This window comes from Canis lupus, chromosome 34 (genome assembly GCF_011100685.1).
Source record: "Canis lupus familiaris isolate Mischka breed German Shepherd chromosome 34, alternate assembly UU_Cfam_GSD_1.0, whole genome shotgun sequence".
In the NCBI taxonomy this organism is placed as follows: Eukaryota; Metazoa; Chordata; class Mammalia; order Carnivora; family Canidae; genus Canis; species Canis lupus.
The window spans coordinates 25,047,733-25,060,761 of record NC_049255.1 but is presented as its reverse complement, the minus strand read 5'-3'; the positions used below and the strand labels follow the sequence as shown (position 1 = coordinate 25,060,761).

Here is a 13,029-nt window from a genome sequence, read left to right as displayed (position 1 = left end):
AACCATCTGTGGGGGCGGAATTTAACCTGACAACTCTCCATCGACCCTGCCCTTCGATGATTCCCTTGAGTTGAGTGTAGGGTGGAACCCATAAATATGATGAGCTTTAATTCCTGTGATTATGTTATGTTATGCTATGTGGCAAATGTGGTAGGAACTCTGAGTGTCTCTAAGACCTGAGACCTGAGAGGGACTTGCTGTCTGACCACCAGGAAAATGGGTGTCTCTGTCTCAGAGCTACAAACAACTGAATCCTGCCACTAACGATGTGATCTTGAAAGAAGTCCTTGACTTCCAGAAGGAACATAGCCCACATGACACCTTGATCTCAGCTTTTTGAGACACTGAGCAAATGATCCAGCTAATAAGACTCCTGACCCACAGAACTGTGAGAAAATAAATCTGTGTTGTTTTAAGCCACTCACTTTGCCATGCAGCAATAGAAAACTAATGCACTGGGGCACCTGGGTGGCTCAGTCGGTTAAGTGTCTGCCTTTGGCTCAGGTCATGATCCTGGGGTCCAGGGATAGAGCCCTATGTCAGGCTTCCTGCTCAGTGGGGAGTCTGTTACTCCCTCTCTGTTCCCCACTCCCCTGCTTGTGTTATCTCTCTCATAAATAAATAAATAAATAAAATCTTCGAAAGAAAGAAAGAAAGAAAGAAAGAAAGAAAGAAAGAAAGAAAGAAAGAAAGAAAGAACTAATGCACCACAGCTGCCCAACAAGAGAAAGTCTACCCTATAAATGAGCAAGTAGCCTGTCTTAAACAGACATTAGGCACTCACTGGCATAAGATGGTCTATACCTATTTTTTTCAGGAAGGAATTTGAACCAAATAATCTCTTAGATACTTCTCTTGTTTGGTGATGCTCTTATTCCAGAAATAAGCTTTAACAGAACATGCTATGTTGTCCCATGTGCTTGATCTAAGGCAAATTCTGGCTCTCGAAATTGTCCCTGCTGATTCACCCATGCATCTCATTACCTTTGGACCCTTACTTACTGCTGCTCTCTTGCCCCTGGCTGCATCAAAAGAAGGTCCTCAGGTGCACTTTTACTTCCAGGGAGACCACATGTTAGTAGTTGATTTTATGGGAATGCGTGTAGCTGAGAGTGATAATATTCTCATCTGCTTGGTACTGGGTTTTGATTCACATTGCTAAAGAGGAAAGGGCCTTTCTTATTCCAGGAAGAAAGCATAGGGGAAGATTTAAGATGTTGAACTATTTCAGCAATTACTTTGAACATCCTCAAGACTCAGTTTTTTGATCTATAAATAATAGTGTATTTAGAGGGATTTATCAATACTATCAATTATAATACTAATTATTATAGTATTACTTAATATTAATTATTATAATGATGACATTACTAATAAGTATTTTCATAAATAGCTATGCTATTTCATGGAGTAGGTTATGATGACTGAAGGACACCTAAATGCTTGAGAAAGGTTAGTTCTCATTGCCAAATGGACAAAAGTGGAAGCAGTCCAAGACATTTTCTTCCCCTACTCAAAGGACACTCCATGGTATGAATGCAGGAGAAGATATATGAAGCTACACCCAACAATGCTTGGTGATTAGTGATGATTACTAACACGAATGACTCCATGTGGCCAAACCAAAGCAGTAACAGAGGGGTGAGGAACAATGACCGTACTAACGTGATTCATTAACCAGAGACACTATTATTCTAACGTTAAAGAAAAAAACTTGATATATGACAGAGTTGTAAGAACCTCCTCCCATGTAACACATTAAGGAACACAATTTGGCACATACAGATAAAGACAACAAAAGGTAGATTGTGAATAATGAATAGAAACTTGATGCTGTGATTATTTGAAAAAAAAAAAAAAAAGAAAAAAAACATGATGAACTCTTGCCCCATCAAAGGACTCAGAGATAATATCTCCTTGGCCATGATTCAAGGGACTTTATAAACATTTGATGCTTACCCACAAAGAGCTCACTTCCTCTAAGGCTATTGGAATACCCACCCATGGAAAAGCCTAAAATTTCACAGCAAAAAGCTGGCATCACCATTCACAGAAGGCAATTACAGTGCTGAGAGGTATTTATGTCCCATTTGGTTGAGTAGGTACTTTACAGCCTTGTGCTGCAAGAGTGTTGGTTCGAGTCACTCAGTGTGTTATGAACTGCGCCCAAAAAGATCCACACTACTGGGGATCTCTGGGTGGCACAGCAGTTTGGCGCCTGCCTTTGGCCCAGGGCACGATCCTGGAGACCCGGGATCGAATCCCACGTTGGGCTCCCGGTGCATGGAGCCTGCTTCTCCCTCCTCCTGTGTCTCTGCCTCTCTCTCTGTCTCTCTCACTGTGTGCCTATCATAAATCAATAAAAATTTTTAAAAAATTAAAAAAAAGAAAAGATCCACACTACTGTGCCTGTGCACGGTGGGTATGCAGCAAATAGTTAGATGAACAAATTAAGGGTGAATTTAAGAATAAAAAGATTTACAGAAATGCAAAAGGACCTGTTCACAAGGCCAGTCGTGCACAAATGCTAGTGCTGCAATGCAACGGAAATTCAGGAATAAAGACCAGCAGAGTCGAGTGGATGGTTCCACACAACTAAGAGGATCCTTCTTAAAGAGAATTTTAGGAAGAAACAATGTTTAGCTTAAACTGCACCCTGTAACGCCTTTCCTAAGGAATTTGGCCAATCTTAGTTCCATCTCAGGTACCTGTTAACAAAAGAAAGAAAGGAAAATGATTTTAAAATTATCTTAGATACTCGCACTCCATGTATGGGTGTACTCAATCGCTATGAGCTAGCAGTCTGATAGCCATTTTACACTGAGAAAATGAGGCTCAGTTAAGTAACAGATACAAAGTCACATCATGTTGGGAGGGAGGATCCCCTTTTACACGGTGTCCTTCCTGTACAAGCGAAGATGATTGTATTGGGGTCCGTGTGTGTGCATGCCCTCTTACATCTATATATAGTGACTAAGCTCATTAATCTTAGAATCAATTTGGTGTTTATCTTAAAGCCCTTCTCCAGGATGACTGGCTGGCTCAGTTAGTTAAGCATCTGTCTTTTGTTCAGGTCATGATCCCAGGGTGTTGGGGCGGGGGGCATTGAGGGGGGGTCGCTGCTCTGTGGGGAGTCTGCTTCTCCCTTTCCCTCTCACTATCTCTTTCTCTCTCAAATAAATAAATAAAATCTTTTTTTTTTTTAAAGCCCTCTCTCAGTGTTACGTATTACAAAGGTGAGCAGTTTTCTTTTTGGCCTGTGTTTGACTTTGATTTTGAAAATTGGTGCTCTGTGGGAAAAGCAAAGATTCCATTTAAGCCATTGGATCAATCACTTTTAGAAATACAACTTACGTTTTTCCCAAATAAGATTTAGTTCTGAATGCTGCCTGTGGTTGAATCATTTCACAATGACTCTGATGGGACTAGCCACTTTTAATCTACTGAAATTTTGTCCAACTGTATATTAGTCAAGCTAATATTAACTGTTAATGTATCCTGCACACTCAAAATTTATTTCAGGAACTGTGCTAAATGCTTTGCATGCATTAACTCATTAGTTTCTTACAACAACCCATTAGTTTCTTACAACAAATGATATGAAGGTTCATATCATTTTCATTTATGGAAGAGGAAATCAGATCACCAGAAAAAATAAACTGGATTGTCCAAAGTCTTATATCTGGTTAAGTGGGAGCTGTATGATTTGAACTGGGTTTTCTCATCCCATATCTCCAGCTTTTAACTGCTATACCAGACTACTACTTTGCATTTTACAACCAGCCACATTTTTCACATGAGAAACCTAAAATTTAGTGAATTCAAATCATTTACCCAAATCCCATTAACTAATAAGTGATGGAAGAACAGAAGTGAGAGCTTCTTGAAGGCAATAGGGTGGGGTATAAAGAAAAGAGGCTGTGCTGATAGGTCTGGATAGGCTCTAAATTGTGACCTTTAGCAACAGCCTCTGTTGAAAGTCATGTGCATATTTTATTATTACTCCTAATCCAAGCAACTTTCTCTGTACTTTGGACCTAGAAGCAGACTATTCGAGATGTGGTACCTCTCCTGGTACTGGGATTACTGAATTTTAGCAGGAAAGAAAAAAGTAAGGGGACCGTTTAGAGAGAGTACAATTAAAGTCTACGTGTAGATGGTGCAACACCTCTCCAATTCAACTCAACTAATTGGTGGCAGATCGGTGTTCCTCACCCCATGGAACTAGCCTGTTTCTATTACCCACCTTGCTTCAGTATATTGCCACTCAAAACTGAAAACTCTCTCCACCGTTGGCTGAACACATTACCAAGCCACCTGCTAACATTGATTGAAAGCTTCCTTTGTGCACAACACCTTACACCTCTACTTAATCTTCACAACTATGCTTCCAGGTGTATGCTATTATCTCCTGAGTACAGAGATGGAAACAGATTTAGAGAAGTTAAATCCCGAGATCACAATAACTAGTAGGTGGCAAAACCCACTTTACTGCAAGGAACCATGAGTAGTGGGTTTGAGATTCTGACCCTCCCTCTCTCTGTTCCCAGTGTCTTTACATCTACAAGACCTCTAGATTCTACTTATCTTCTTACTGTACACATATTGCTCCTGGTTCCCTCCTCTACTCTGCACATCTTGGTGGATCTTACCATGGGTGTTTAATGCTTTGGAGAAATCTGAGTGACTCTTATTGCATCAGAAGAATAATCACTTAGAACACTCAAATTATACTTGAGATTAACTGAGTGAAAATGGAAACATACACTGTGATAAACTCAAATTACACAAACATTGGCAAGCTGACTGAGAGTATTTGAGTAAAAGAATGCCAGATTAAAGAATGATTCTTTTAACCAAAACCTCAAGTCCCAGTCTAGCATGTAACCCTTGGGAAAACTCAGAAATGATGGAAAGGAAATGTACCAAGGTTTATGGAGCCAATTTGTCAAGGAAGCAAAAATATTGTTTCTATTCGTCTTTGCTCAAGGAGCTTCATGTTTCTGAAAGCTACTCTGACATTTATAAGTTCTTTTATATCTATCTATCTATCTACTTACTATTTTTTAACAGACGGGGAAAAAATCTGCTGACATTTTAATTGTGCTGTCCCCAACCATAAGCAGGGTCTTTCACAGAAACCACTTCCCCTTTATTGATTATTAGGGATGTGATTTTTGTCTCTGCTCAGCGGAAATCAGCATTTCCCAATCATCCACATCGAGAGGCTATAGTCTTTCCAGGTTATCAAACTTTCCTTCCATTTCCTACAGAAATTCTCTTGCTCTTCTCTTTTCATTTACTTCTCAAAATTTACTGCCATTTTCTCTTCCTCAGTCTAACTCCATTAAAGTAATTAAAGTAACTCCCACCTACTTGGAACAGTGTATAATAAACAACCCCCTTTACTTTTTATCGGCATATATAAGTACAGTGGTGTTGATAAAGTGCACTGAACTTAAGTGCACAGTTCGACGACATCTGTCACCAATTATTTTTGCTCATTTGGGAACTTCCTACGAATAAAGTTGTGTATCGATTTACTGTACTTCATTGATCCAGCATAACGTCTGTGAAATTCACACATGCCGTTGTTTGCATTAGAAGTTCATTTTAAAAATTGTTTTGTAAAAAAATAAAAAAAAGTAAAAATTGTTCTGTAGCATTCCATTGTAAGAAAACACAAAATTTATTTATCTTTCTCCTATTGATGTACCTTTAGATTGTTTCCAGTTTGGGGCTCTTAAGAATAGAGCTGATAGGAATATTTTTGTGCAAAACTTTTCATGAACGTATACAGTTACCTGTGCAAAAATCTAAGAGTTACTAGCTCATAGAGTATATGTATCTTTAGCAATACAGTTTCAAAATATCTGTACCAATTTACATTTCCAGTAACAATGTATGAGAGTACCATTGCTCTGCATTTTTGCCAATATTTGGTATATTCAGTCCTTTTAATTTTAGCTATTCTATGGCTATACCATTGTGTCATTTTATCACTGGGTCATTTTAGAGTGAGTCTTTCAATCCGGTTGTGTAAGTCTTTCAACTTGTTTTGGTTTTTTTTTTTTTTTTTTTTTTTTTTTTTTTTTTAGGGATTGTCTTGGCTATTCTAGGCTGTGATATATCATTGTAATTTTATTTTGCATTTCCTTAACGACATGATATAGAGCATCTTCTTGAATGCTATACAAGAAATCTTCCTTTGTAAAATGCCTGTTTCAGCCTTCTGATCATTTTCTATTATGTATTTGTTTCAGTTAGTGAGAATGGAGTGTTAAAATTTCCAATGATGACACTGACTTTAAGTTTTACAAATTTTGAAATTACAAGTGCCCCTAAATTTAGAATTATTATTTCTTCCTGTTGAATTGATTTTTTTTGGGGGGGGGGGATTATGAAGTATCCTTCTTCTCAGAATATTTATTTTTCAAAGTCTATTTTGGGGGCACCTGGATAGCTCGGTCAGTTAAGTGTCTGCCTTCAGCTCAGGTCATGATGCTAGGACCCTGAGATCAAGCCCCCACATTGGGCTCCCTGCTGGGTGGAGAGCCTGCTTCTCCCTCTCACTCTGCCTGCTGCTCCCCCAGCTTATTCTCTCTCTCTCTCTCTCTCTCTCTGTCAAATAAATAAAATCTTGGGACACCTGAGTAGCTCAGAAGCTAAGCACTTGCCTTTCTTTGGCTCAGCGTGTGATCCCGGAGTTCTAGGATCGAGTCCCACATTAGGCTCCCTGCATGGAGCATGCTTCTCCCTCTGCTTCTCTGTGTCTCTCATGAATAAATAAATAGAAATAAAATCTTTTTAAAAAAAAAACAAACAAATAAATAACTAAAACCTTTAAAAAAAGTAAAGTCTCTTTTGTCTGACATCAGCATAGCTATACTAGTTCTCCTTTGTTAGTCTTTGCATTGTTCATTTCCCTTTCTTTCTCCTTTAATCTATTTGCTTCTTTGTATTTAAAGATGTCTCTTGTAAACAACATATAGTGAGTTTTTAATTATCTGATCTGGCAATCTTTGTTTTGTCATTTATGTATAATTACAGATATTGTTGGGTTAAAGTTACTATTTTTTCCCATCTGTTCTATCTATTCTTTGTCTTTTTCTTCACTTAATATTATATTGTAGAATGGCCCATATTTCTACATTGACTTCACACATTTTCTGGTTAATGGTGCCACCATAGCCCATTGTTTTGATATTTCACATCTTGCCGAACCATTAGCTATCATTTGGTTCTTCCAATAACTTTGCTATTACAGACCATACTGTATGAAACATCATTATACACATCATTTTCTACTTTGTGTATTATTTCCTTAGGGTATATTTCCAAGCGTGACATTACTGATTCAAGAGATAGAAACATCTTTATAAATCTTGATATAATTTTTCACCTTGCTTTCTCTAAAGAATTATTCCAATTTATGAGGTTATTAGCAGTATGTAGTCGTAGTGATTTTATTGCCATCTTGCTGGCACTGTCAGTTCAGTAAAAAAATATCGTATAGAAAAGAACTGAAAGGGCGTCAGAATTATGATTACCCATGCCATTGTTGTATGTAAGTTAACAAAAAAAAAGGGGGGGAGGCATTTGCAATGTGCTTTTTCAGCTACAAGCTGGCCTAAAATTCCAAACGATTTGCTTCAATTTTGAACACTTTGGCTATAAGCTCCCATGAATAACTTAGTAAAATAATGCATATTTATAACATAATATGTGAACTGATGTATACAGTTTATTGGAGTCTAATAAAACTATCATTCAGAAATAAAACTAAAACAGGTTTATAGAATCAGAAGGAAAGTAGGAAGGGAGAAAGGAGACTCAACTGAAAATGTGCTTTAGAACCAGAGTGAACACATTGTTAAGTTACATTTAAACCTCATCATGAATAATCTCAAAATAGAGTGGCTGCATCAGTAAACTTAATGAACATTTTTTCCCAGGTGTATGATAATACTAAGGAGCACTGGAAAGAAACTCTTAAAATTGTAATTACTTTGCAGAGCACTTAAGGAGACATTATCTCATTTGAGCACAAGCACCCTGTAAGGCATGTATTTCTAATTGTTTTGTAAAGGAATAAATTGGGATTCTCTAGAGGTGATATGATTTACTTAAGGTCACATAACTGATAACTAGTAGAGCAGTGACTCAAATTTACATTTTTGCTGCCTGTGACCTTTTCATTATGCTTAAGGATTACTTTCAACAACTATTATTAAAATCTTAATCTACCACAGAGTTCTTTACTAGAAAAAAACTAATGAAAATCACGATCTCAAAAATGAAAACTTTTCAAAAATAGTAAGCCAAGAGATTTGTTATAACATGATCTAAATTGGCATTAAATTAAAAAGATTCTATCATTAAAAATGCTATAGAAACTCAGAAAAAAAAAAAAAACTTTTTTCCTGACATTGCATCTCTGTGATCTGGACATAGGAATTCAGAATCCGAATATATTCAAAAAATACATAAACAAATAACAGCAGAACGTAAAAAAATAATATAGTAATACTGTCATTCATAATCAACATTCTTCTGGGTCTTTCAAGTACACTAAAAGTCCAGTTTTTGAAATTTAAAATCCAGTGCTATGAAACTTGATTTTGGAAGATGGATGGAAACTAGAAATTGGCTTGAAATAAAAGAATCAATTGTTTTTGGCTATGTGGTACCCCTAAAACCACATCTCAAAGTCTTCACTCCATTCAGGATTATACCAACTACATTTCAGCATGTTACTGTCAGGGTAAATTCCTATCAGTGGTCTTTTGAAAATACTTCATGTCCACAGATAATCTCTTGATTTCTATTATTGCACCCATTGTATCATCTTCCTCCAGTAAGTTTACATTAATAATTTTTGAGACCTTATACCTAGAGACGCCTGAGTGGCTTAGCAATTGGGCGTCTGCCTTCCACTCGGGTCATCAACCCCAGGGTCCTGGGATCAAGACCTGCATCGGATTCCTCACAAGGAGCCTGCTTCTCCCTCTGCCAATGTCTCTGCCTCTCTCTGTGTCTCTCATGAATAAATAAATAAATCTTAAAAAAAAAAAAAAACTTTTACCAAAAAAAGTAAATCTGGTCCAAAACATGGGGTGACTCTTGACAGTATTTAAAACCAAATAAGTCAACTTGGTCCTTGCTCCTCCTGTCTAATGTTTTAGTTACATATGCCAGGGTAGCAAAATGAGTCCTTCTTTTTTTATGATATCAGCTGACAGCTGTAAGCAATCAATCTGATTCAACTAGCCAAAACCAGATTTCCTTCCCAACTAATATCACTGTGTTTAAAGCTTGTGTTTCTTGGAACGAAATAGTGTGTTTATGTGAAAAAAGAAAAATAGAGTCATGTTTTATTTACATTACAGGAGGTGTTTGGTTACCGGACCCAGAATCTACGCAGAGCCCTCTGCCTTGTAATATCCATACTGACTTGTGGGTTTCTTCTGCTGGTGTTCTACTGGAAACCCCAGTGGAGGGTGTGGGCCAACTGTATCCCATGCCCCTTGCAAGAAGCAGACACTGTTTTGCTAAAAACAACGGTGAGAGCCCTTCAGCATTGCATTGGTGGCACAACCAATGACTGGCTGGCATTCTAGAGTAGATCTTTCTTTAAGTGTTTTCTTGTCCCCAAATTGGAGATGGCAAAACTATATGTGAACCTACTTGCCATCTCTTAGTTTGACTCAAGAAGAAAGGACATTCCCTCCGTGTCACCCTGGGGAAATTTCTACCATGTCAGACTAATTCTCAATGCCTTTAGCCATTATATTAGCAGGGACTGTCAGTGTTATAACTCTTAAAGACATAACACAGGAAGGATAGTTCAGGTTTTTAAGAATACATATTTTGAGGGGAAAGTAGACATTTTAAACACCTAAATGTCATTTTTTAAGATAACTGGAAAATATTTTCTGGATATAAAGCTTTCCTGTAAAGCATGTCTTTCTCTTCATGCTCTAGCACAGTGGTTCAGATTTTAGTGCAAATCAGTTACCTGGAATGATTCTTAAAACATGGCCTGCTGACCTCACCCCAGAATTTCTGATTCAGTAGGCTCGTGGTGGGGTTGAGAATTTGCATTTCTAGCAAGTTCCAAGATAATACTGATGCTCTTGTCTATAGCTGAAACTTTGGGAATCACTGGTCTAGGTAGATATTTGGTTGATTGTCTTACTAAATAAATAACATTTGAGAATTTCATTGGCTAGATTGTTTTCTGTAGGATAAATTTCAAAGATATATGAGGAAGAAGGTTGTATGCCTCTACTTATCCACACTAAAGTTTCCTATAAGCAAGAATCCAGAAGAACCCCTGGTGGCTGACCGCCACTCTGTCATTAACCAAGCCGTACTGAAGCCAGAATTAAAAGTAAGTAATTTTGAGTGCAATGTAATGGCATGTTTTTTGTTTTTTTTTTAAAAAGGATAATGTAAGTGTTCATTGGATGGAAGTTCTGAATGTCACAGTGCTGGGCTGGGAATTACAACAAAGTATTAAGGAAAGTGAGCACGACACAGGGACTAGTGCCAAATTGCCCTCACCTCCCCTGATGGGCTTTACTTTGTGAATAACACCTGTTCTATCATATTTGTAATTGCAGCTGCAATGTGTCCAGGTGCAGAAAATCAGGTATGTTTGGAACTACTCTGAGAAGAGGTTTCAGAAAGTTGGGTAAGTTTGACTTCTTCTCAGCATTCATCAAGATATGAAGGAAAAACACTGATTTGTTGAGTGCCATGAACTGAAGCAAGCTTCCTGTCCTGACATTCTAGGCTACTAGAAGACAGCAACTCCTGCCACGACATCTACCACACATTTGGACTGGGCCTGACCAGTGAAGAACAAGAGGTCAGGTATGGTTTGCGACACTCCCTGAGAGTGAACTCTGCCAGAAGAAATTGAGATATCAAATGGCTTTTGATCAGTGAGCTGTTGCCATAATGTTTCATCAACCTCATATAATTCCAGTTTATTTACCAGACACAAAGACATATTTTAAGTTGTTTTAATCTTAGGCAAACTTATTAAAAAGGAAAACCAATCAGGTAATATCTGATCTTTTCCCTCAGGACTGTGAAACGGTCTCCTCTGTGTTGCCTTTTTTATTCTTTCCTCAAAAAATCTTGAGTCATTTCATAGGCATCTGCTTCATCATCCTCCAAATCCTCTGAGAGACAGAAAGACAATATTATGACTGCATTTCAGATGCAATACTTAATACGCTGGAACACAAAATGTTTTCAAAGTCACTAAAAACATACTGGTTTGATAGCATTAAGCACCAGACAAGCAAAGGATTGATCTAGTTAGGAAATTTAGTTGGTTATTGTAGATATACTTGGCTTTTGCCTAGGACACCATTTCCACAGGAAAGATTGCCCATCAGTGTGACTACCTCATGTTTGTCCTTATTTATCAAGTGCCAAGCTTTAATAAACATCATACATAATTAAATTTAAATCTAGTCCATGCAATAAAGAGCTTGGCAACCTAATAAGCAAGACAAAGAGTATAGTTTCCCAAATATGAAGAATAGAGGAGATAATTTCCTTATAAATATATAGGCAGATTTTATTTATGGGCTTTTTTAGTTGGACAGTAAAGGGAGCAAGTAGAATGTGAACTATTCCCACACTCTTTAATTTTTTAGTGTAAGATGAGGGCTTTTTTTTTTTTTTAATAAATGTGATTGATGGACTGGTTGGTTGCATGGTATTGGATTAGTTTTCTAAATAGATTTGAGCTTGCCTTCATGAAAAGCATGAAGAAATAAAGGGAGGAGAGACACAAAACTCTCTCATAATGAAAAGCCACAAAATCTAAATACAATGTTCTCTTTAGGCTTCCTATTAGCCAGGCAGAGACGGAAAATGCACATATTTATGTCACTGTCACTTTTCAGTAGCAAAAAGGCAAATCAGGACATGAGGAGAGATAACATTATCCTGAAGAGGGATTTTCAGAGGGCCTTAGGAATAAAAATGTTCTAGAAAGTTCTCTACTCCTATCTTTATTCATTCATGAACTAGATGCCCGGGAACTTTTTCTAATTCCATAAGCCTGCTCTCTAAATATTCCACGGTTCATGGAAGTGGGTCATGCCAGAACTCCCTGGCTTAGCATTAACTATTTAAAAGACTTCAGGTGTCCCTCCCTGCCAAGGACTCTATTGGTGGGTGATCAGAATGGAGTCAGAATGGTCATGTGTGGTTTAAAAAAGCTCACCAGTGATTCTGACATGGTCCTCCTACCTCCTTGAGGACCCCTACTCTATTCTTCACTATCTGGACTCTAAAGTTCCCAGCACACAACATATTCTCCACCATTATATCAAAAATAAATTGATAAATGAATGAATGAACAAATAATCAAATTGAAAAGTGACATAGACCATCCCAGATGAAAGTATTCCTAGTCATTCATGTTTGATTTTTCAGAAATAAATATATCCCAGCAGATTTACTATTATGGAATGGTTGCAGGAAAGCTCAGTGATCCTTCAACTGTAGGTCATAGCCAACCCTGAAATGGCCTCCACAGCTTCCCTGTTAAGAAATATTTCAATCTCTTTTAGAGAGGGACCTTCTGCCTCCAAAGAAATTATCCCCTAAGGGCTAGTTCTGAATATTAAGGCAAGTTTACATAATTTTGTTCAGCCTATTTAGTTTTGTAAGGCCTCCCAGAATAAATCCAGGGCCTCTTTTCTTTCCTCAAAAGCTTATCAGATTTTTAGTCAGAATGTGTTATCTCCTCTGTTCCCCGGAACTTTCTTCATGTAACCCAGCTTCAAGCCTTCCATTACTTCTGGTTGCTCAGCCATTGGTCAATGTCCCTGAAAATCCTGCCTGGCTTGTGTTCAGATTGAGATGAGTACATGATCCTAAACACCCAATACCTTACAGCAAGAGATAGTGGAAAAGACCAACCAACAAGGAGCATGCCAGGCTCCTGCAATCCAAACGTGGCCCAGACAATTCCTAAAGAGGATAATCTATAGTCATGTA

General features: G+C 37.7%; 1 protein-coding gene across 2 annotated transcripts in view; it reads left to right on the top strand.

The window, feature by feature from the left end:
* ATP13A5 (ATPase 13A5) overlaps positions 1-13,029 on the top strand; it is a 105,881-nt gene that overhangs the window by 9,629 nt on the left and 83,223 nt on the right. Inside the window, exons 2-5 of one of the 2 annotated variants that reach the window (XM_038583711.1) lie at positions 9,390-9,563; positions 10,247-10,393; positions 10,626-10,696; positions 10,798-10,878. In XM_038583711.1, coding sequence (XP_038439639.1) covers positions 9,390-9,563; positions 10,247-10,393; positions 10,626-10,696; positions 10,798-10,878 — 473 coding nt within the window. The remainder of the gene's footprint in view (positions 1-9,389; positions 9,564-10,246; positions 10,394-10,625; positions 10,697-10,797; positions 10,879-13,029) is intronic. The other variant, XM_038583712.1, reaches the window with a different exon arrangement.